The sequence below is a fragment of the Mastigoproctus giganteus genome, chromosome 6, assembly GCF_048544385.1.
Source record: "Mastigoproctus giganteus isolate SK-2022 chromosome 6, ASM4854438v1, whole genome shotgun sequence".
Taxonomy (NCBI): Eukaryota; Metazoa; Arthropoda; class Arachnida; order Uropygi; family Thelyphonidae; genus Mastigoproctus; species Mastigoproctus giganteus.
Window position 1 is genome coordinate 127,361,857 of NC_143580.1, and position 26,615 is coordinate 127,388,471.

General features: G+C 39.2%; 1 protein-coding gene across 2 annotated transcripts in view; it reads left to right on the top strand.

Moving 5' to 3' along the window:
• Pli (E3 ubiquitin-protein ligase pellino) overlaps window positions 1–26,615 on the top strand; it is a 189,349-nt gene that overhangs the window by 29,330 nt on the left and 133,404 nt on the right. For both annotated transcript variants that reach the window (XM_090375329.1, XM_090375328.1), the window contains exon 2: window positions 20,029–20,217. In XM_090375329.1, coding sequence (XP_090231455.1) covers window positions 20,029–20,217 — 189 coding nt within the window. The remainder of the gene's footprint in view (window positions 1–20,028; window positions 20,218–26,615) is intronic.

The following is a 26,615-nucleotide window of genomic DNA, read 5'->3' on the forward strand; positions in this document are numbered from 1 at the left end:
CTAAGAATATTCAATTATAATATTTTAACAATGTTCCTTTTGCTCTGTTGTTAAGTTGTTTTAACATTATGTAATAGATCTCATCTTGGCCAGCAGCACTACTGGATGTTTTATCAAGAGACCCTAGAAGTTCTGATAATATGAATGGCTGGCTGTATGGTTGTGTGAACCTATTGTAGAAAAATTGATCTTATGCTGTTCTAGTGAAGAGCATAATTGATCTTAAGCCTATTTATTGAAAGATTGAGTTGTAGGCAGATACTGTTGATATACTGGCAAATGATTCTGCATAGGCATTTGCTATTTCTCCCAGTGAGAACAACTCTCTTCCTACAGGGTTTTATTGAAGCTGAGGACTCAACATATTTGCCATTAAGCATTTGTTTTCCTCTAGATGATTCTGCTGTTCGTGTCCTTGTTTATACTTGAGGAAAAGCTAATCCAGGCATCTTTCTTTGCTTTTCTTCTTATTTTGCGGAATTTGGCTTTCAATATTTTGGAATTAATTAGGTTACTGACTAGTTGTTGCGAAAAAATTCCAATCTTTTTTTCTCCCTGCTAAGCATCCTGCCACAGGGAGGCAGGAGCAGTGCTGCTGAGTGACCAAATATAAAAGTTAGTATGTTAGTTTAAAGGAAAAAAAGAAAGGGAGTTTTTCTTTCTGAAACTTGCCCACAATTTGTAAGACACAGTTGACTATTAATTAATAGGAAAGTAAGAAAAACTTAAAATGCTCTAGAAATCACTTGGAGAATTGCTTGATATCTATAACGCTTGGCACCTGGGGCTGGCTGCTAGATAGTCCACTGGACTGAACCTATTTGTAACTCTCTAGGAGCTGGGTATATTCTAGTCATGTGTATGCCATATCCAAAAATTTCATTACTTCAATACAGCACATTCTCCCCACCTTTTCTTACTACTGAATACATTATGAATTGCCAAACTAACAGAACAAAGTTATCTGTGAAAAGAATCAAACCTCCCAAACGCTTTCTCACTTCTAATTTCAGTGATGTCCATTTCCACTTACAGTCTGCCAAACCCTATGTACTTTTTCTGACAGAATCCCAGTTATTGGCTGATTCAACTGCTCATCTCAATTGTTCGAATTATTTGCTATACGATTCCTTTCATTTCAAAGGTGGTACTTGTGCATGTGTCCATTCTTATATTCCCTGTCAGAGACACAGTAATTTGGAATCTCCTCTTTTCGTTCTACTCTGGCTTAAAATCTCTCTGCTACATTCTGTCAAATTTGTCTGCTGCCTCTATCGTTAGGTAGTTTTCCTTGGCGATTTTAATGTTCACAACTCCAACTGGCTTATGTTTTCTAGTCACATGGACTAAATAAACTGGTCGGGATGCTGAGACTTTTGCAATTACTAATGACCTCACACAGATTACTCATTTACCTACCAGAATACCATACACTGTTAACCACGCAGTCAACACGCTTGTTCTTTTACTCATGAACAACCCTTTTCAGTACACGGTCGGTTAGGGTGAGTGGTCCTCTAGGCACCTCAGATCACAACTTGGTGATGGTCTCTTCTCCAATAGAGCCTTTCAGTTGTGGCCATTCTTTTCCTTGGTCTGATTACTGTTTCAAATCTTCTGACGTTAATGTTTGCTCTAGTTGCATAAGTAAAATTATTCTTGTAGAAATGATACCCTTTATACCACACTCACCTTAAAATTTCATTCTTTAACTAAACTTTGGTTTTTCCAATAAATGTGCTAAGGCGGTTCAAGATAAGAATGTTGCATATCATAACTGCCTTGTATCCAAATCTCCAGGTTCATTTTCTGCTAATACAATGTTTACAACAATTCCAAAGCAGTTGTTAACCAGTCCAAACTAGATTTCGAACAGGCTAGGAGTAGAAAACTTGCTTTTTGTCCAAATTGTAATCGAGTATTCTAGTTTCTTGCCAAATTTATTGGCCGCAACTTTGGTCCATCTTTATTCCCACCTCTGTCAAAACCAGATGATTCTATTACACCTTCAGCCAAAGATAAAGCTGACCTGCCAGCATTCTGCTTTTGTACCAACTTGTGTATTGATGATCTTGATAAACTACCTCCCACCATTCCAGTGTACTGCATTCAATGCCTCCTGTGATCTTCCATCAAAAGGATTTTGAACAATCTTGATGCTAAGAAAGCTCCAGGTTCTGATGGCATTTCTCCACTAGTTCTCAAAGACCTGTGCTACTGAACTTAATCGTGTTCTGTATCACTTTTTTTTCACTTTCTCATTCCAATGATGTTTTTCCTTCTGCTTGGATATTTGCTCATAAATTTCAATTTATGCCCCCTCAATATGTAATCTGAGAAAGCAGAAGAATCCCATCGGCATTGAGCTTGCTCAAACCATTCAAGGCCTTATTTAGGTAACTATATATTACCCTTGGGCCTCTGACTGCGAATACAAGTCCAGGGATTTTGGGTTAGCTAGAATAGAGTGGGACAAACTGACAAATACACATAGATAATTGCAACATTGTTTAATATAAGGGTTCAAACTCATGTATATATATTATAGTAATTAATAATAAGGGTTAAATTTTCCACTAATTGTCCAATACAAGAAACTCCACAGGGATGCACTGTTACCAAAGTTTTTTACTAAATCTCATTACTATGAAGAATAATTACAGTTCTCAGTGATTTTTAAGGACATCAGTTGGGTTTTATCCTTCCATCGTACAGGTTAATCATGTTATTCGCAGATAGAAATACAGAGTGCTTTATTTTGCCATTCTCTTTAGTTCCAACATTACATAATTTCTCTCCCGAACTGTATCTTGGACTAGGTATAATAATGATAAAGTACTTGCAGTTAATTGTTCCCTTCTCCAGATTGGACCAGCTCGTTGGTTTTAGAACGACTTTCCACCATGGTCTTGATTTTCGGAATTCCTTTGTTCTGTACTTCCTCAAAAAAACTCTCCGCCCAACTCACTCCTTAACCAACAAACTCACCCCTTAAACAACCTAGTTACTCTCCTGTTTCCCACGAACAAATCCTTATATACCCCATTTGGTCCTAATTTCTCCCCCACCCCTTATTTTAATATAATCCCTGATTAATTCCTTCATCCTTGACCTTCTCCATTTCTCTGTATACTTCTCCTGGCTCAGACCTTTTTGGGGAATTCTGACCTGGCCTTTCTGTAGGTCAAAGTTTGCCATCCTTCTAAGAAATTTGCCTCGCCCTTAAGCACTTTCCTAACGGTTAATACCTGATCCTATTTTAATTGTTGGCATGTTTAATTGAATGTTTGCTGAATCAATCTGATTTGTGAGAATATATTCCAGTGTTAAATGTATATACTATTATTATTTATTTTTTTTTTTTTTTATTTTTTTTTTTTGTTAGTAGTAAGCCAAAGCTTACAGACCCCTGGGAGACACCACTAATAACATCAGTCCACCAAGAGCATGTCCATTGATTACCTCTCTCTCTGTCTTCCACTCAATCATCTCTTTATCCATAAGTTGCCATTAATGCCATACTGCTCCAACTTGTACTGCTCCAAGTAGTCTTCCATGTGCAACAGTATCAAAAGCTTTCCTAAACACCAAGTACAGGCAACCCCCGTATAACACGGTTGCACTCTAACACGATTGATAAATTGTGGCAATCCTTGCACAACATGATACTTATATAACAAGGTTGGAGAATTTTGGTAAACCTCGCATAATTATGTTGGGAAATTATGTTGTATTGCTATTATGTTGGATGTAATTTTTCAACATTTCCACTCTTTTTGAATCCCCGCTGTTCACCCGCTAGTCAAAAAAAATTATTGAGAAATCCCTGTGTTACATTCCGTGCTTGTTGAACTTATGGAAAAATTGAGATTTCAAAGTTTTATTGCAGTTGGATAGCACACCAGGCCATCCAAAAGATTTAAGTTGCCCAAACGTTGATGTTCCTCCCACCACATTCAGCCATTAGATCAAGGCATTATATCCACCTTTAAAACTCATTACATCAGAAAATCATTACAATGGATTTTGGAAAAAATTGATTCCGAATCTATTGAAGTAATGAAGGCATGGAAACATTTCTCAATTGTGGACTGTATCAGAATCATAGCTTTATCACTGAAAGAAGTAAAACCATCAACGTTAAATGCATGTGGAAAAATGTATGGACAGAGTCAGGTCGTTCAGAAAATATGGTTGAACTGGCAGAAAACGGAATCGGTGCAATAGTTCAACTTGCTATGTCAGTACGAAGGGAAGGTTTTGATGATATGACTGCTGAAGTCCTTGTGGGTAACACAGTTGATAGAATTGCTTTCTCCCCACACCGGATAGAAAAGACCTGAGATCGAATCCTGATGACGGGAGGAATTTTTATGGGTCTTTTTCACGTGACTGAGTTACTCAGACTCAGGTGAGGATAGCATGGTTTGTTTTTTTCCCTGAAAACTCTGATTTTTCGTCCAGCAAAACAGAAAATCGACCTCAGGACACACAATTTATAGACTATATACACAGAGTAACATGGCCTTAGTCGTTGATGCGCCTAAAAAAAAATTATTAAAGAAGATATGATTACTGAAGACGTTCAAGAATTACTGGTAGAAAAAGAGGCTGGCGAAGCCGATTTGGTGGAAGTGGCATCAGAGGTAAAACAAAATCAATTCAGAGGATGATAGTGCAGATGAAAATTCTAAACTTACAAATTTTAAACTAAAAGGCATAAAGTTAGTCAACCAATTAGAATCTTATTTTTTGAACTCAGATTCTTGAATGAAAGGAGCACAAAGTTCAAAAGGGAGCTTCAAAAATGCTGTTTCATACAATGAAATTCATAAAGATTTATCAAACAAAAGGGAACAAACCCAGATTACAGACTTTTTTAAGGAGAGCTGAAGATACACGAAATCCAGAATGGTATTTTTTGTTAGCTTTTGGAATGTAACCCCCCCCCCTTTTGTACTTTTTCTTACTCTCGTATAATGGGGGATTTTAATTTCCCACATATTGACTGGAATTTATGGGTTGGTCACTCACACACTAGCAAGGCTTTTGTGGATTTATTGGATGATTGTTTTCTACATCAGCATGTTCGTGAGGCAACAAGAGGGAGCAATACTCTTGATCTGATTATCAGTAGTGATTCTTCATGCATTAAGAATCTGCAGATAAATGAACCACTAGGTGGCAGTGATCACAGTGTGTTGAAGTGGGATTTACTCAAGGAGGTAACTACCATCAGAGGTAAAGGGAAGGGTTTTTGTTTTCGTAAAGGCGACTATGATGGTCTGAGACAGTATTTAACTTCTATACAGTGGGACCAACTGATGATGTTACCAACAGCAAACTCAAAATGAACTAATCTTGGAGGCTACCAGGCTTTACATACCAACTAAGAAATATTGTTCAAGGTTTAGGCCTAAATGGTTGTCAGATGAACTAATGCGACATGTGGCAGAGAAAAAAAATGCAGGGGATACATACAAATTAATGGGTGACATGGAAGCCTATGATAGATATAAGTTGGTCTGTAACCAAGTCACAAAGGAGATTAGGCAGGCAAAGGCAGACTACGAAAAATCCTTGGCAAAGGATGCAACGAAAAACAGAAAAGAGTTCTTTACCTATTTAAACTCAAGAAGGAAAGGGATGAATCAGATTGGTCCACTGGATATTGATGGTTCAACAGTTGAGGATCCTGCTCAGGTGGCTAACAATCTAAACGAGTACAGTAAACCCACGTTATTCACGGTATCTGTATTCGCGGTTTCGCGTATTCACGATCGCCGATTTAATATAAAATGAAACCTAAAAAAATGTGAATTTTAAAGCGCCGTGAATATTTTCCGCCATAAAAAACATGGGCGTGGCTAAAATTATCTTGTCCTGTCAAAACAGCGCTCAGTGGGTGGGGGGAGAGGGGTGACAAAATCGCGAGCGCGGATGTTTCTCGCTAATCCTTGTTCAGTATGTGTTATGCGTTTGTCATGGAAGGTTTCGTCGTTTGCTTTTAATTTATGTGCTTATAAATTGAATAAATTTATCAATTTATAAATTGATATGCTTACAAAAATGATAAATCTACCATTTTGCAGTGTAAAACAGACTTTTTCGAGTGTGTTAACGGAAGAAAGTGCCTTTATTGTGGACAAGTTCTTTCTAACCCGTACAAAAATATGGCTACGAATAAAAAGAGAAATGTGAAAATATCAAAGAAGGTGATGACATTAGCGAATAAAATTGAGTTATTAGACAAAATTTCTAATGGTGAAAGTGTCTCTTCAGTGGCAAAACATTATAAAATCAATGGGTCAACGGTACAAAAATCGGAAGAAAAAATCCGCTGTAGTGTCCGCGAAAACGCGCTAATTGTTTCAAAAATTTGCTCTGTAACTCGTGATGTTAAATTAGAAAAAATGGAAAAGGCTTTAAATCTGTGGATAGAAGACTGAACTCAAAATAAAATTCCATTAAGTTCACTCATCATTCGTGAAAAGGCAAAACTCCTTTATCAACACTTTAGCGAAACTAGTGATAGCACTGGCGGGATGTTTTTTTTTTTTGATAGCAAGCAAAGTCGCTGGTTTGAAAGATTTGTTTGAAATTTCTAATAAATATTACATTTAATATTAAATTGTTTCTTATTTTCATTTCGATACCATATGCTTGCATTTCACTATGTACTGTCTATGTACAGTCATATTATGAATGTACATATAATACATACATAGACAAAATTTTAGACTAGTTTTTCTTATATATTTCATACTTTGGAACGGAACCCCTTTATTACTATGGGAGCCATAACTCAGTATTCGCGACTTTTCTCAGGAACGTAACCCCCGCGAATAGCAGGGGTTTACTGTATTTTGCATCTACATTCACGCATGAGGAGTTATTCAGGAAGGAGAATGATGTAGGTAAAGTAAACATTGGCAGTGAGCTGGATGATTTTGTAATAACTGAGAGGAAAGTGGAGGAGAGATTGTTGAGGATAAACATAAAAAAGGCACCTGGGGTGGATGGGATCTATCCAGTTATATTAAAGGAGGCAGCAAAGGAAGTAAGCAAACCCCTAGCCATAATTATGAGAGCTTCTTTGGACTCAGGGGAGGTACCCATAGACTGGAGATGTGCAAATGTAACCCCAATTCACAAAGGAGGATCAAAGGCTGACACAAGTAATTATAGACCTGTTAGTTTAACTTCTGTTCCAGGTAAATTAATGGAGGCACTGGTTAAAGAAGCACTGCAGGATCATCTAGACAAGAATTCAGTTATAGCTCAGACGCAGCATGGTTTTGTTAAGGGCAGGTCTTGCCTGACCAATTTGATTGGATACTATGATGTAGTCACAAAAGAACTGGATGCAGGGAATAACTTTGATATTATATATTTGGATCTTAGAAAGGCTTTTGATACTGTTGCACATGGAAGACTGCTGCACAAATTGGAGCAGTGTGGCATTGGAGGCAAATTGCTGCTATGGATAAGGGGATGGTTGAGTGGCAGAAGACAGAGAGTGGTAATCAATGGACACTGCTCAACGTGGACTAATGTTATTAGTGGAGTTCCTCAGGGTTCAGTATTGGGTCCATTGTTGTTTTCGGTGTTTATGAATGATATTGATGATGGGATATCAAGTTTAATGTCCAAGTTTGCAGATGATACAAAGGTTGGCATGGTTGTTAAGGATACCACTGACGCTATGCTGCTGCAACAGGATCTGGAAAGGATGGCTGAGAGCTGGCAAATGAAGTTTAACATTGGCAAATGTAAAGTACTACATATAGGAAACAGTAATCCCAGAGCAACGTATCAACTCTGCGGTACTACACTGACAGTGGTGGAGAATGAAAAGGACCTGGGGGTAATTGTGCAGGCAGATATGAAGTTCTCTGAGCAGTGCAGATGAGCTACAAGAGTAGCTCATGGTGTCTTGTCAATGATATACAGGAATTTTTCTAGCAGGGATAAGGAGGTGATTATTCCCTTGTATAAGGCAATGGTTAGGCCACATCTTGAGTACTGTATACAGGTCTGGAGGCCTCATTTCAAGAAGGATGTAGAGCTGCTGGAACGGGTACAGAGAAGGGCAACAAGATTAGTGAATGGAACAAAGGGTTGCTCTTACGAAGAAAGGCTTAAGTTTTGCAAATTACCGAGTCTGGAGACTAGGCACCGGCGAGGTGATCTGATAGAGGTGTATAAGGCTTTGAATGGGATTCTTCATCTCGCTCAGAATAATCAGCTCAGTGGGCATAAATTCAAATTGAGGAAGGGCGGATGTCGGATAGATGTGCGGAAATTTGCTTTTGGCCAGCGGGTGGTTGGTTGGTGGAACCAACTTCCATCACTTGTTGTTGAAGTTGATAGCCTAAACAAATTTAAGGCTCAACTGGACAGGTATTTCGAGCGAACGGAGGGGTGAAATGGGAGTGGTGTGTTTTTTTTTTTTTTTTTGGCTGATGCTGAATAAGCTTGCTTTCTTGCATAATATGCCTCTACTAATGCTAATGCTAATAACATGGTGTCAAAAAAGGTGACATTTTATAGGAACTTAACTACCATGTTATACGAGGGTTACCTGTATATGTTATTTTGCATCCAATTCCTTTGTGACGTCATCATATTACACCGATAACATTTGTCACCTTTCAATCCTCCTGTGTGAATCGGAGATACATTTGCACATCTCCAGTCCATGGGGACCTCCCATGAGTCCAAGGATGCCCGCATAATCATGGCTAAGAGCCTGGTTACTTCCTTTAGTATAACTGGTTAGATTCCATCCTCCCCCAGGTGCCTTTCTTATGTTTAACTTCAACAATTTCTCCTCCACTTCCGTACAGAATTCCTCATGTGTGAATATAGATGCAAAACACTCATTCAGTTTGTCAGCTACCTGCAGCTCTATTCACAACACCGTGCAGAACATTTTGACTTCTTGCCAGTCTACACAGACAGCTCGAAGTCAGAATCGTATGTGGGATCTGCTGCTGTCTTTCCAAATAATACCATATCAGAGCAGATACCTCTTGACTGCAGCATTTATACTGCAGAGCTGCATGCTATAGAGTTAGCTCTAGATCACATAAGAAAACACCGTTACCAACGGTGTATTATATATGCCGATTCAGTAAGTGAACTACAGGCTTTATCAGCGATGTTACACATTAACCATCCAACCCTGTCCCGAATTCAGCGGATAATATACAATCTCTATGAAAGTGGATTCGATATCCGCTTCTGCTGGATCCCCAGTCACATCATGATTAGAGTAAATGATTTGGCAGACATTGCAGCCAAATCGGGAGCCCTGACGGATAATCTTGACCTGTTAGTTCCCTATACAGACTACAGGCAAGTGATCTGTAGTAACCTACAATCTCAGTGGCAAGATTCGTGGCATCGACTGATTACTACAAACAAACTATGTCGAATTAAGCCTGTGATCCATCCTTGGCGGTCCAGCTTACGCAGGGATCACAAAGAGGAAGTTGTTCTTGCTAGGCTCCACATAGGACACTGTCATGTGACACACTCCTTTTTGCTGAGGGCTGATGACCCTCCTATGTGCGAGCAGCGTGACACCGTTTTATCTGTCCAACACATTTTATGCGATTGTACCAGTTTTATAAATGCTCGTTTTAGCGCTTTTACCCATCTGACTGAGCCATATACACTCAGTCAGATTTTAAATGACAACGACAATGTGTCAGCAGTTTTTAAATTTTTAAAATCGATCAATATGTATACACTCATATAAAATATACAATTTGGTTTTATGTATTGATATGTCTGTATATATATATATATATATATATATATAAATATATATATATATACATGCAACTTTAGACGAAGTAACCTTTTTTAAAACTAACAAGTCTAATCTTTTTTGAATTTTATTCTTTCCATGGCACACTATAACCTTGCTGTTTTTGCGCCACAAAAATCAAAATCAAATCAAATCAAATCAAAAGCTACCTGAGCAGAATTATCAACAGTCGAACCATCAATATCAAATGGACCAATCTAATTCATCTCCTTCCTTCTAGAGTTTACATGAATAAAAGTCTTTACTTTTTTTCTTTGCATCCTTTGCCAAAAATTTCTCGTAATCTGGCTTTGCTTGCCTAACCTCTTTTCTCACTTGATTAGAGACTATCATATATCTACCTTAGGCATCTGTGTCTCATGTTAATTTATATGCATCCCATGCATTGTTCTTCTCAGCCATGAGTCTCATTAGTTCATCTGACATCAGTTTTGGAATCCTTTCTTCATAAGAGCAACCCTTTGTTCCATTCACTAATTTTATTGCCCTTCTCTGTACTCGTTCCAACAGCTCTACATCCTTCTTAAAATGAGGCCTCCATCCAGACCTGTATACAGTACTCAAGGTGTGGCCTGACCATTGCCTTATACAAGGGGATAATCACCTCCTTATCCTTGCTAGAAAAATTCCTGTATATCATTGACAAGACACCATGAGCTACTCTTGTAGACCTGCCTGAACAATTCCCCCAGGTCCTTTTCATTCTCTACCACTGTCAGTGTAGTACAACAGAGTTGATACGTTGCTCTGGGGTTACTGTTTCCCATATGTAGTACTTTACATTTGTCAATGTTAAACTTCATTTGGCACCTCTCAGCCCATCAGCTCAACCTTTCCAGATCTTGTTGCAGCAGCATAGCGTCAGTAGTGGCCTTAACAACCCTGCCAACCTTTATATTGTCTGCAAACTTGGACATTAAGCTTGATATACCATCATCAATATCATTTATAAATACAGAGAACAATAAAGGACCCAATACTGAACCCTGAGGGATTCCACTAATAACATTAGTCCACGAAGAGCAATGTCTATTGATTACCACTCTGTCTTCTGCCACTCAACCATCCCTTTATCCATAGCAGCAATTTGCCTCCAATGCCACACTGCTCCAATTTGTGCAGCAATCTTCCATGTGCAACAGTATCAAAAGCCTTTCTAAGATCCAAAATATATGATATCAAAGTTATTCCCTGCATCCAGTTCCTTTGTGACCATATAGTATCCAATCAAATTGGTCAGACAAGATTTCCCCTTAACAAAACCATGCTGTGTCTGAGCTATAACTGAAATCTTGCCTATGTGATCCTGCAGTGCTTCTTTAACCAGTGCCTCCATTAATTTCCCTGGAACAGAAGTTAAACTATCAAGTCTATAATTACTTGTGTTGCCCTTTGATCCTCCTTTGTGAATTGTAGTCACATTTGCACATCTCCAGTCCATGGGTACCTCCCCTGAGTCCAAGGAAGCTCTCTTAATTATAGCTAAGGGATTGCTTACTTCCTTTGCTGCCTCCTTCAATATAACTGGATAGATGTCATCCACCCTGGGTGCCTTTTTTATGTTTATCTTCAATAATTTCTCCTCCACTTTACTCTCAGTTATTACAAAATCATCTAGCTCACTGCCAGAGTTTAATTCACCTCTGGCATTCCCCTCCCTGGAATAACTCCTTATGTGATTGTAGATGCAAAATACTCATTTAATTTGTTAGCCACCTGAGCAGTATCATCAATAGTTGAACCATCAATATCGAGCAGACCAATCTGATTCATCCCTTTCCTTCTAGAGTTTACATAGGTAAAGAATTCTTTGCTGTTTTTCTTTGCATCCTTTGCCAAAGATTTCTCATAATCTGTATTTTGCTTGCCTAATCTCCTTTGTGACTTGGTTACAGACCAACTTATATCTATCATAGGCATCCATGTCACCCGTTAATTTATATGTATCCCATGCATTTTTCTTCTCTGTTACATGTCTAATTAGTTCATCTGACATCCATTTAGGCTTAAATCTTGAACAATATTTCTTTGTTGGCATGAAAAGCCTAGTAACTTCCAAGATTAATTCTTTGAACACCTCCCATTTTGAATTTGCTGTTGGTAACATCATCAGTTGGTCCCACCGTACAGAATTTAAATACTGTCTCAGACCACCTTAGTCGCCTTTACGAATGCAAAAACCCTTTCCTTTACCTCTAATGATAGTTACCTCTCTGAGTAAATCCCACTTCAGTGCACTGTGGCTCTGCCACCTGCTGGTTCCCTTTATCTGCAGATTCTTGCTGCATGAATAATCACTACTGATAATCATTAGCATTAGCATTAGTAGAAGCATTTGATGCAAGAAAGCAAGCTTATGCAGCATCAACCAAAAAAAAAAAAAAAACCACTTCCACTTCACCCCTCTGTTCGTTCAAAATACCTGTCCAGCTGAGCCTTAAACTTATTTAGGCTATCAACCTCCACCACAAGGGATGGGAGTCTGTTCCACCAACCAACCACCCTCTGGCTAAAGGCAAATTTCCGCACGTCTATCCTACATCAGTCTTTCCTCAATTTGAATTTATGTCCTCTCAGGTGATTTTTCTGAGCTAGAGGAAGAATCCCATCAGCATTGAGCATGCTTAAACCATTCAAGGCTTTATACACCTCTATCAGATCACCTCGCTGGTGCCTAGTCTCCAGACACTGTAATTTGCAAAACTTAAGCCTTTCTTCGTAAGAGCACCCCTTTGTTCCATTCACTAATCTTGTTGCCCTTCTCTGTACTCGTTCCAGCAGCTCTACATCCTTCTTGAAATGAGGCCTCCAGACCTGTATACAGTACTCTAGGTGTGGCCTGACCATTGCCTTATACAATGGAATAATCACCTCCTTATCCCTGCTAGAAAAATTCCTGTATATCATTGACAATACTCCATGAGCTACTCTTGCAGCCCATCTGCACTGCTCAGAGAACTTCATATTTGCCTGCACAACCACCCCCAAGTCCCTTTCATTCTCTACCACTGTCAGTGTAGTACCACAGAGTTGATACGTTGCTCTGGGGTTGCTGTTTCCCATGTGTAGTACTTTACATTTGTCAATGTTAAACTTCATTTGCCACCTCTCAGCCCATCTGCTCAACCTTTCCAGATCCTGTTGCAGCAGCATAGTGTCAGTAGTGTCCTTGACAACCCTGCCAACCTTTGTATCATCTGCAAACTTGGACATTAAGCTTGATATACCATCATCAATATCATTTATAAATACAGAAAACAATAATGGACCCAACACTGAGCCCTGAGGGACTCCACTAATAACATTAGTCCACGATGAGCAGTGTCCATTGATTACCACTCTCTGTCTTCTCCCCCTCAACCACCCATTTATCCATAGCAGCAATTTGCCTCCAATGTCACACTGCTCCAATTTGTGTAGCAGTCTTCCATGTGCAACAGTATCAAAAGCCTTTCTAAGATCCAAGTATATAATATCAAAGTTATTCCCTGCATCCAGTTCTTTTGTGACTGCATCATAGTATCCAATCAAGTTGGTCAAGCAAGACTTCCCCTTAACAAAACCATGCTGTGTCTGAGCTATAACTGAAGTCTTGTCTAAATGATCCTGCAGTGCTTCTTTAACCAGTGCCTCCATTAATTTTCCTGGAACAGAAGTTAAGTTCACAGGTCTATAATTACTTGTGTCAGCCTTTGATCCTCCTTTGTGATTTGGGGTCACATTTGCACATCTCCAGTCTATGGGTACCTCCCCTGAGTCCAAGGAAGCTCTCATAATTATGGCTAAGGGTTTGCTTACTTCCTTTGCTGCCTCCTTTAATATAACTGGATAGATTCCATCCACCCCGAGTGCCTTTCTTGTGTTTATCTTCAACAGTTTCTCTTCCACTTTACTCCCAGTTATTTCAAGATTCTGTAGCTTACTGCTAGAGTTGAATACACCTCTGGCATTCCCCTTGCTGAATAACTCCTCATGTGTGAATGTCGATGTAAAATATTCATTTAGTTTGTTAGCTACCTGAGCAGGATCATCAACAGTTGACCCATCAATATCAAGTGGACCAATCTGATTCATCCCCTTCCTTCTAGAGTTTACTAGTAAATAAATAAGAGGAGTTTACCTCAATATAGTACGTGGAACATGTCCGCATGATACCCTCCAGAAATTAAAACGGAAAAAACGAAAAAATCGACAACTTACCGGTACATTAAAGTAAAATATAAATAATTAAATAATCAATTTAACACAATTCAAAATCAATTCAAAACAATTAAAATTCAAATTAACGCAATTAAAAGAATCTAACGAAAATATTCAAAACGATTTTCCTTCCTGAAGCTGACAATGCTTTTCGACCGACTGTCGTGATCACAGGAATTTTCATTCCTGTGATCACGACAGTCGGTCGAAAAGCATTGTCAGCTTCAGGAAGGAAAATCGTTTTGAATATTTTCGTTAGATTCTTTTAATTGCGTTAATTTGAATTTTAATTGTTTTGAATTGATTTTGAATTGTGTTAAATTGATTATTTAATTATTTTACTTTAATTATTTATATTTTACTTTAATGTACCGGTAAGTTGTCGATTTTTTCGTTTTTTCCGTTTTAATTTCTGGAGGGTATCATACGGAAGTGTTCCACGTACTATATTAAGGTAAACTCCTCTTATTTATTTACTAATATTATTATCAACGTAGAACATATTGAGTATTACAGCTCTGATTCATACTTTCTAGAGTTTACATAAGTAAAGAACTCTTTGCTGTTTTTCTTTGCATCCCTTGCCAAAGATTTCTCGTAATCTGCCTTCGCCTGCCTAACCTCCTTTGTAACTTGGTTGCATATCAACTTGTATCTATCATAGGAGGAGTATTCCTCCCATGATAGATGGAGTATTACTCCCTCTAGTTTCCTCCCAAACATGCTGATGTAGAAAACAATCATCCATAAAAGCCTTGCTAATGCGTGAGTGACCAACCCACAAATTCCAGTCAATATCCGGGAAATTAAAATCCCCCATTATAAGACTCTCTGGTTTACTGGCCCACTCTATTTCCCTGTACAGTTTCTTATTATACTCATCAGAGTCATTAGACCTATAACACACTCCTACTCTCAATTTTGAACTCCGAAGGCTTATGTCACACCAAACTGACTCGACACTGCACTGTCCAGCGATGTCGAGTGGCTCTACTTCCTTGGATTTCTTAACTAATGCATAACCCCTCCTCCCTTTCTATCCTGTCTATCCTTCCTGCACATATTATACACCCCAAAATTCCAGTTCTGCATTTCTTGTATCTTTATGACACCAGTCTCTGATATCCCAACAATATCTGTTTTTGATGTTTTGACCAACACCTCAAATTCATCAAATTTATTTACCAAACTCCTAGCATTGGTGTATGTGCAAGTATACATGCACCTGTTCCTATTCTTAGCTATCCTAACACAACCCGTGTGTTTACTTGTACCGCAATGACTCCCAGCAGTCTCTGAAGTATCCTGTATCTTGTTTTCCAGGCTGGTGCTCATTCCGATAGAAGCAGTGCAAGAGTCAATTTCACCTCTGCCAGCTGTTACTGTTAATCTATTAGTCAGTGTATCCCCCCCAAAGCTAGCGGTTTTCCGACCCTCCTAACACTGCCTCGATAGCATCAGCCAATATTCTTGCACCCTTTCTTTTTAAGTGTATCCCATCCCTGTAGAAGCACTCTCTCCTTTTTAATTCTACCCTACGAGCCTTGCACAATCTCTCCAGGGCCGAATTAATTGATCTCATCATATACTCCCTCCTGTCATGTCTGGGCAGAATTGCAAACACTTTCAAATTCAACCCTAATTAATGCTTTTTCAACAGTGACCTGTACTTGTGAAGTAATTCCACCAGTCTCCTACTCTTAATATCATTAATGCCAGCGTGTACAACAATATCACCTTTTGTGACCTTAAAATATTATATCTGTTCTACAACGTCATGAACCTTTGCCCCTGCAGACATACCCTGGTCCTGTTCCACCTATCCTTTTTATGCACCATTTTCCCTGTTTTTCCTGACAATAGAGTCACCAAAAACTACTAGTTGGTGTGGGACCAGCGCATTCTGCCTTGGGGGTTGCCACTGTCTTCCGTAATGATGAAGTGCAAGCTCTGGTGTTGATGTGGTCTGCTGTGAGCTTGATGGGTCCTTCAATTTTGAACCTTTGAGGGTATCCACCCTGTCCTTCAAGCTCTCATATAGGCCCATAATAACACTGAGTTGTCGCCTGATTTCCTCGCACTCCTTGCATCGTGCACACACAAAGACATTCCCCTTAGTAATATCATGTGCCGTACCTGATTGCTCCACAAACATCAAACAAGCAGTGCATTTTAAAGGGCTGTGATTCAGAGGGCAACTGCCCCCCCTTGAGCCTTTTGCTTTGCTGCAATTTCAGTACAAAATTATAACCCTAAACATATACCCAATGCAGTTATAACACTATATATCTATATATATAAATTTTTTTTTTCAGTATCGAGTATTATCTCTTAGTTTTGTTATATCACTTTCATATCAAGTTATGTATTAATTAATAATGTTACGTTTGTAAAATCTAAGTCGTTATATGTATTTAGTTAAAGTACAATTTAATTGACAATGAAGTTTAACAAGATTAATAAATTTTATTGATTAATTTATAATATTATATACTATCTTCCCTACAGACCTCCTCGTATGTGAATGTAGATGCAAAATACTCATTCAGTTTGTCAGCTACCTCAGCAGGTTAATCAACAATCGAACTGTCAATGTCAAGTGGACTAATCTGATTCATTCCCTTCCTTCTAGAGTTTACATAAGTAAAGAAGTCTATACTTATGTAAACTGTTTTTACTGTTTTTGTTTGCCAAAGATTTCTTGTAATCTGCCTTTGTTTGCCTAATGTCCTTTGTGACTTGATTACATACTATCCTATATCTACCACAGGCATCTGTGTCTCCTGATAATTTATATACGTTCCATGCATTTTTTCTTCCTTGCCACGAGTCTCATTAGATCATCTGACATCCATTTAGGCCCAAACCTTGAACAGTATTTCTTAGTTGGTATGAAAAGCCTAGTATCTTCCAACATTAATTTATTGAACGTTTAGAATTTGCTGTTGGTAACATCATCAGTTGGTCCCACTGTATACAATTTAAAAACTCTGAGACCACTGTAGTCACCTTTACGAAAGCAAAAATCCTTATAGAATCCTTATCCTTTAAAAATCCTTATCCTTAGTTTCATATTTGAGTAAATCCCACTAGTCACTATGATCACTGCCACCAGTAGCATAGGAACGCTTTGTCATTGGGGCAGTTGCCAAGGGCGCACTAACTGGCCAGATCAGTTCCATGGCAGGCTATTTCAACACCCTAGGCTCATAGATGAAATGTCACCCCTAGATGTCACATTAGAATGAGAGCAGAGGGTGAGGCGAAAATTAAATTAATTTTTGCCAAACGTTTTCAGAGGGCGATTCAAGCCTGCGTGCATCCTTAAATCTGAGTACATACTACATAGCAGCTTAGCTCTATTTGCCATCCAGAACCTAACTTTGAGTAAATCCCACATCAGTACACTGTGGTCACTGTACTGATGGCCACCACTAGCATAGGAACGCTTTGCCATCGGGGCAGGTTCTAAGGGCGCCGGTATCAGAACGGTGCACTGACAAGCCAGGTCAGTTCCGTGACGAGCTATTTTGACACCCGAGTCTCGCTGAAGAAATGGCGCCCATAGATGATGTTGCATTAGGATGAGAGCAGAGGGAGAGGTGAAAATTAATTTTTGCCCGTTTTCAGAAGGCAGTTCAAGCCTGCATGCATCCTTAAATCGGAGTACATACTGCATAGCAGCTTAGCTCTATTTGCCATCCAGAACCTAACTTTGAAGATCAATCAAGCGAATGCTTCATCAGCACATGCTCAAATGCATAACAGTTCACAATTCATGCATTGCGTATGTTCTACGATACTGAATAAGTTAGAGCTTGTAAATAAGGTGCATTTTTGCTTGCTATATTAACAGGTAATTGTGAATATTGATTTTATGAATATTAATTTTAGACATGCCACCAAATAAAAAAGCGTACACCAGTATGACATAGAAAGACTGCATAAAAAGAAAAGAAAGTAAAAAAACAAAAAAAATTCTGCTGGCTTACAAAATTCTACTGGCTTATAATGAGCCACTGTAAACCTGAAAGCGACAACGAAAATTAACATAGTTCAATGAGGATGAAACAAATGATGATGCAATTCGATATTGTCACTAGTTCCTAAATTTGAATTTGTTTTTCTTTTTTGAAACTGTCCAAAATGTCAGTCACTCAGGTATTCAACAACTGTAACAGAAAAAAGGAAATTTACAGCAAAGTGTGTATGAAACAATACATGGCCACTTGGGATAAAAAAAAACACACTCTTCATCAAAGCATGGTGGTATCAAAGATTTATAATACATATCCATACAGACATATGAGATGCTCTCCATACTATTGAGCCAGAATAATTCTAGAACTGCTAACAGCAATTATATCAACAGCAGTGGCAAAAGTACACTGCTGCTCAGAGAGAGAGAGAGAGAGAGAGGGAGGGAGGGAGGGAGGGGGAGAGAGAGAGAGAGAGAGAGAGTCAGTCTCTAACAGGGTGCTTACAGTAGAAGGTTGACCAGGCCTATTGTCCGAATGTTGAATACGCCTTGATCTGCCCACTGGCTATGGATACATAGAAACTAGTTGATGAGCTCGACTTCTCGGTATGTGGGACTGGTTTTACGGATACCACTAAGTTGCATACAGTAATCTCTTTAGCTCTTAGCAACAGCACTGTTGCCTAAATTGCTTGAAGGCCAGAGATGCGAACAATGCGTACCCAATTGTTTCTCATAATCCATCATTATATGGAAAATTTTATTCGTTTTACGGAAACTATTTTAAATGTAATTACCAAGGAAAACTCAAAAAGATTTGCTATAAGGAGGTTCGTTAAACATAGAGCATAGTGTTTTGTGGAAGGCGCCACCGGTGGTTTCCAACATCTGCGCCATAGTACTTAGTGAAGAAGTACAGAATCTCCGTGAAAGCCAGAAAATTTTAATGTCTGGTTTGTGTCAAAGTACTGTTATGTTCTGTTGCTTTGCCTTTGGCTGCTTTTCCACAAAGCCCCTAGTGGGATGCCGCCACCACCACCACCACTGGAAGATGAGCCAGGCTGCCCATCATACTCTGTACTTATTATTATTTATAATCATTTTAACCAATTATCCAAAAAAAAAAAACCCGTAGCCACAAATTTGCCAAGGGTGCCAAAAACCTAGCTATGTCTCTGACTGCCACCTAGTGGTTCCTTTATCTTCAGATTCTTAATGCATGAGGAATCACTGCTGATAATCAGATCAGGAGTATTACTCCCTCTGGTTGTCTCTCGAACATGCTGCTGTAGAAAATAATCATCCAATAAATCTACAAAAGTCTTGCTGGTGTGTGAGTGACTATTCCCCAAGTTCCAGTCTATATCTGGAAAGTTAAAATTCCCCATTATAAGACAATCTGATTTACTGGCCCACTCTATTTCCTTGTACAGTTGTTCATTGTACTCATCAGAGTCATTAGGCCTGTAACTTTTTTTTTGGAGTAGGCGTGTGTGTATATATATATGTCCTTATTTTTATGTTAATTTTCGCTCTACAGTTTTTGCCATACTACTGGCTTATGCTTTATTTTATTTAATTTAAAGTGTGTGTGTGTGTGTGTGTGTGTGTGTGTGTGTGTGTGTGTGTGTGTGTGTGTGTGTGTGTGTGTGTGTGTTAGGGAATAGTTGGTGGTACTCCACACATGGGGCGCCTCCGTAGCCAGGTGGGAAGGAGCTGTGCGTAGCACACGCTTCTTGATTAGACTCGGGGGTTCGAGCCCATCACCACCAAATACAGAGGATGCGGAAAGGTCAGGGAATGACCACCGCATATCCCGGAGCAATGTGGCCTTAGTTGCTAATGCTCCTAAAAACCAAATTACAAACAATGTACTCCACATATACAAAAAGACTGAGAAACACTCTTCTAAAGTATTCAGATTGGAATATTTTAAATAGTTTAGGTTTGAATAATGTAATGTATTTTTATTAAGAAATTTATGAGGGATTTTTTTTTTTTTTTTTTTCAGAGGGCAAAATTCTAGCTCCAGTCAGCCTAAAGTTCTGCTTGGTGGTTCATCAGTGGAAAAATCAAGTGGAAGTTCAGGTCCTTCAACACCACATCATGAAAAAAGTGAAACTAGTCATCAGAGTCAAAGTGAAGTGCAGCCTACCTCAAAGCCACTTTCTTTAAAATATGGAGAATTAGTAATTTTAGGGTAACTAAAAGTTATATAATACTGACTCAAGATTAACTTTTTTTTTTTTTTACTTTGATATTTTTTCTGCCAAAATAAAAAAAAAATATATATATATATATATATATATATACAAAGGGTACTAGGAAAGTTTTGCAATATGACGCAACAATGAATCACAGGAAGCTGCTTGTTGCTGCATGTTGAGACATGTTCATACGTGCATAGTAGCCGCCGCACCAAGTCGATGGGCTCAGTTACTCATTAGTAGTGAGAGTGTAAAGTGCTTGCGATGGCATCGTGGTCACGAAATGAGATAAGGACAGTTTTGCGGTATAATTTCGTGCGTGGTTTAACCATAGACCAGTGCTTAGAAGAAATGACTCTTGCACTAGATGATGATTGTCCACATCGTACAACGATATTCAGGTGGTATAGAGAATTCCAAAGGGGAAATTTCACTCTGGAGGATTCTGAGAGGCCGGGAAGGCCACGAACGTCAGTTACGGAGGAAAACGTTACTGCTGTGAGGAAAATGCTTGACGAAAACAGGCGAGTGACCTACCAACAGATAGAGGATACTTTGGGCCTAAATGCACCAGCAATTCGTTCGATTCTGCAAGATCATTTGCACGTGAAGAAACTTTGTTCTCTCTGGGTGCCGTATCAACTGACTGAAGAGCAGATGACACGATGTGTGACTTGGTGCCGGGAGATGTTAAAAAAGTTTGATAAGGGACAATCTCGGTATGTGAACAACATCGTGACAGGTGACGAGACTTGGCTGTACTATTACGATCTGCCGACCAAGGCTCAAAACAAAGTTTGGGTCTTTGATGATGACGACACACCCGTAATTGTCAGAAAATCCCGATCTGTAAAGAAGAAAATGATAGCTGTATTTTTCAAATCGAGTGGAATTGTGGAACGTGTCGTTTTGGACACGCAGAAGACAGTCACAGCTAAGTGGTATACTGAACAATGCCTGCCTAAAGTCATTGGATCTATGAAGAACCTGCGGCCAAAGTCAAGAATGGACACCTGGTACCTCCATCACGATAATGCTGCAGCTCACCGCGCCAAAGCCTGCACCGAATATTTGACCACGACAGGACTGAAACTTCTCGAGCACCCTCCCTACAGTCCAGACCTTGCTCCCTGTGACTTTGCACTATTCCCGCATGTGAAAATGAAGCTAAAAGGGAGGCGGTTTTCCAGTGATGAGGACCTTCTACGGGCTTGGGACAACGAGTGTGCTTTACTCCCTAGTGAAACTTGGCAGAACTGGTTTAAAGATTGGTTTCGGAGGATGGAGAGGTGTATTGAATGTAGAGGAAATTACTTTGAAAAAATTAAATAAACAAAGCTGTATTGCAAAACTTTTCTAGTACCCTTTGTATATATATATATATGGAAACATTTGTGCAAAAAATATGAAGACAAAATTTAAATTACTCTCGCTTTTTGCCCTTCATTTGATTTCTAAATTATATTTCATGGTCTCTATATTTCTGCCTTGCATTTTTCTACCCTTGTTGTGCAGTTATTGGTATTATTTTTAAGTTCTAAGTTTAACAAACACACATTGATAACGGAATTGTGATGTAATACTAGGGCTTGCATAAAACCGAGAAATTTCAAAACAGTTTAACCGAAGTTTACTCTTAAAACCGGGCGCCTCCGTAGCCAGGTGGGAAGGAGCAGCAGTGCGTAGCACATGCTTCTTGATTAGACCGGCGTTCGAGCCCGTCACCACCAAATATGGAGTATGTGGAAAGATCAAGGAATGACCACCGCATATCCCGGAGCAATATGGCCTTAGTTGCTAATGCTCCTAAAAACCAAATAACAACAACTCTTAAAACCAATTTTTCTCAGACTTAGGGGAAATAATTAAAAGCTTATAACACAGGTATTTATTTTATCTTGGGTAGATTGTACAAATCATAATCAAATATTTTAAACAAAATCTATCACCTCTTATAGTAAAAAAAAATTAAAATGCTCCAAAAAAAGTAACCAGCTTGAGATTATACAAAATTACAAATTGTATTCAAATCCTTTGAATAAAAACTATCTTCTCGTATAGTAAACAAAAAAAATAATAAGCCCTATAATAAATAAATAAAAACAATGTGAAAAAAACAGCTTGGGGAAATTACTTTACTATTTATTGCTCAGCTTTTTTCTGAAAATGATCCTTTAAAAAACTTAGTATATTAAGCATTTTTCCTGATAGACTTGACCTTTTTTTTGTGTTAAAGAGACCAGTGATCGAAAACACTCTCTCAGATTGGACACTTGTTGGTTTAATGGTCAGCAGTGCTCTATAAACTTTCTCCAGCTTTTCACTTCTACTGCTAGTTGCCTCCAAAATTTTAAATTCTTTGCTGATTTCCAATTCACTCGGATATTTTGAAGGCTCTTCATTTAATCTCTTTATTACACTATCATACTTTCACATGAGTGTATCTCCAACATCGGAACTAGACAAGTCTTTGTTTTCTTCTAAAAGAACAGTTCGTTTATTTTCAGTTTCTTCATTCAACACTAAGACTCCTTCGGAATGTTTTGCAAAAAATCTCTGATAAATCTCTTCAGCATGCTTTTTCAAAACCTGCTTACTTGGAAAATCAAAAGTTCTTGAACCTGAATCTTCTTTCCTAAACTTTTTGGGGTTGTGTAGATAGCTCAGCAAAGCCACAGTTTGGCAATTTACTCATTCTTTACTCGGCCTTGTAAAAGTATCGGTAAGGGTTTCCACGTGTTCGTAACTACCGTTACCGTTAGTAACTTTCCCGCCATTGTGATACCGTAGGTTATATACCGTACTAGATAGCGTTAGTTGAACTTCGTTAGCAGTTAAATTGTACGTTTAAATAAATACATATAACGACTTAGATTACAAACGTAATATAATTAATAACATAACATAATTAATTAATAAATTAATAGAATCATGACTCAGACCAGAGCAGCAAAGCAAAAGGCTCAAGCTAATGGAAGTGCTGTGGCTCAGAGCAGAACTGAGGGGGGCAGTTGTCCTCTGACTCACAGCCTTATAAAATGCACTGTTTGCTTGATGTTTGCAGAGCAATCGGGTACGGGACATGATACTGCCAAGGGTGATGTCTTTGTGTGTGCGCGATGCAAGGAGTGTATCGATATCAGGCAACAACTCGGCGTTCTTGTGGGCCTATATGAGAGCTTGAAGGACAGGGTGGATGCCCTCGAAGAAACTAAATTGAGGGGCCCATCAAGCTCTCAGCTGCCCACATCAACGCCAGAGCTTGCACTTGGGCATCGCGTGACACAGAGACAACCCCTAAGGCAGAATGCGCTGGTCCCGAAGGAACTAGTAGTTGTTGGTGACTCTATTGTCAGGGAAACGGGGAACATGCTTTGTAAAAAAGATAGGTGGAACAGGACCAGGGTATGTCTGCCAGGGGCAAAGGTTGATGACGTTGTAGAGCAAATATCATCTTTTAAGGGCACAAAAGGTGATATAGTTGTACACGTTGGCACTAATAATATTAAGAGTAGGAGACCGGCAGAATTACTTAACAAGTACAGGTCACTGTTGAACAAAAGCCGAGAATTAGGGTTGAATTTGAAAGTGTCTACAATTCTGCCCAGACACGATAGGAGGGAGTATATGATGAGAGCCTTGTCGATCAATTCGGCCCTGGAAAGATTATGCAAGGCTCAAGGGGTAGAATTTTTTTCAGCCTGGACTGTACTTGTTAACAGGAGAGATTGCTTCTACAGGGATGGGATACACTTAAATAGAACGGGTGCAAGAATATTTGCTGATGCTATCGAGGCAGTGTTAGGTGGGTCGGAAAACTGCTAGCTTGGGGGGAGACAAAGACTAATAGATTGACAGTAGCCACTGGCAGAGGTGAAAGAGATTCTTGCACTGCTTCTATTAGAATGAGCAGAAGCCTGAAAAACAAGATGCATGGTATTTCAGAGACTGCTGGGAGCCATTGCGGTACAAGTAAACACATGGGTTGTGTTAGGGTAGCTAAGAATAGAAACAGGTGCAGGTATACTTGCGTGTACACCAATGCTAGGAGTTTAGTAAATAAATTTGATGAATTTGAGGTATTGCTCAAAACATCGAAGGCAGATATTGTTGGGATATCAGAGACGTGGTGTCACACAGATATAAGGGATGCAGAACTGCAATTTGGGGAGTACAACGTCTACAGAAAGGATAGACAGGATAGGAAGGGAGGAGGGGTTATGTTATTAGTTAAGAAACACATAAAAACCAAGGAAGTGAAGCCAGTCGACATCGCTGGACAGTGCAGTGTGGAATCAGTTTGGTGTGACATAAACATTGGGAGATCAAAATTGAGAGTAGGAGTGTGCTATAGGCCTAATGACTCTGATGAGTATAATAAGGAACTGTACAGGGAAATAGAGTGGGCCAGTAAATCAGAGTGTCTTATAATGGGAGATTTTAATTTCCCAGATATTGACTGGAATTTGGGGGCTGGTTACTCACACACTAGCAGGACTTTTGTGGATTTATTGGATGATTGTTTTCTACATCAGCATGTTCGGGAGGCAACTAGAGGGAGTAATACTCTTGATTTGATTATCAGCAGTGATTCTTCATGCATTAAGAATCTGCAGATAAATGAACCACTAGGTGGCAGTGATCACAGTGTGCTGAAGTGGGATTTACTCAAAGAGGTAACTACCATTAGGGGTAAAGGGAAGGGTTATTGCTTCCGTAAAGGCGACTACGATGGACTGAGACAGTATTTAAATTCTATACAGTGGGACCAACAGCAAATTCAAAATGGGAAGCATTCAAAGAACTTATCTTGGAAGCTACTAGGCTTTACATACCAACTAAGAAATATTGTTCAAGGTTTAGGCCAAAATGGATGTCAGATGAACTAATGAGGCATATGGCAGAGAAGAAAAATGCATGGGATACATACAAATTAACACATGACACAGAAGCCTATGATAGATACAAGTTGATATGCAACCAAGTTACAAAGGAGGTTAGGCAGGCGAAGGCAGATTACGAGAAATCCTTGGCAAGGGATGCAAAGAAAAACAGCAAAGAGTTCTTTACTTATGTAAACTCTAGAAGGAAGGGGATGAATCAGATTGGTCCACTTGATATTGATGGGTCAACTGTTGATGATCCTGCTCAGGCAGCTAACAAACTAAATGAATATTTTGCATCGACATTCACACATGAGGAGTTATTCAGCGTGGGGAATGCCAGAGGTGTATTCAACTCTAGCAGTAAGCTACAGAATCTTGAAATAACTGGGAGTAAAGTGGAGGAGAAACTGTTGAAGATAAACACAAGAAAGGCACCCGGGGTGGATGGGATCTATCCAGTTATATTAAACGAGGCAGCAAAGGAAGTAAGCAAACCCTTAGCCATAATTATGAGAGCTTCCTTGGACTCAGGGGAGGTACCCATAGACTGGAAATGTGCAAATGTGACCCCAATTCACAAAGGAGGATCAAAGGCTGACACAAGTAATTATAGACCTGTGAGCTTAACTTCTGTTCCAGGAAAATTAATGGAGGCACTGGTTAAAGAAGCTCTGCAGGATCATTTAGACAAGACTTCAGTTATAACTCAGACACAGCATGGTTTTGTTAAGGGGAAGTCTTGCCTGACCAACTTGATTGGATACTATGATGCAGTCACAAAAGAACTGGATGCAGGGAATAACTTTGATATTATATACTTGGATCTTAGAAAGGCTTTTGATACTGTTGCACATGGAAGACTGCTACACAAATTGGAGCAGTGTGACATTGGAGGCAAATTGCTGCTATGGATAAAGGGGTGGTTGAGGGGGAGAAGACAGAGAGTGGTAATCAATGGACACTGCTCATCGTGGACTGATGTTATTAGTGGAGTCCCTCAGGGCTCAGTGTTGGGTCCATTATTGTTTTCTGTATTTATAAATGATATTGATGATGGTATATCGGGCTTAATGTCCAAGTTTGCAGATGATACAAAGGTTGGCAGGGTTGTCAAGGACACTACTGACACTATGCTGCTGCAACAGGATCTGGAAAGGTTGAGCAGATGGGCTGAGAGGTGGCAAATGAAGTTTAACATTGATAAATGTAAAGTACTACACATGGGAAACAGCAACCCCAGAGCAACGTATCAACTCTGTGGTACTACACTGACAGTGGTAGAGAATGAAAGGGACTTGGGGGTGGTTGTGCAGGCAGATATGAAGTTCTCTGAGCAGTGCAGACGGGCTGCAAGAGTAGCTCATGGAGTATTGTCAATGATATACAGGAATTTTTCCAGCAGGGATAAGGAGGTGATTATTCCATTGTATAAGGCGATGGTCAGGCCACACCTAGAGTACTGTATACAGGTCTGGAGACCTCATTTCAAGAAGGATGTAGAGCTG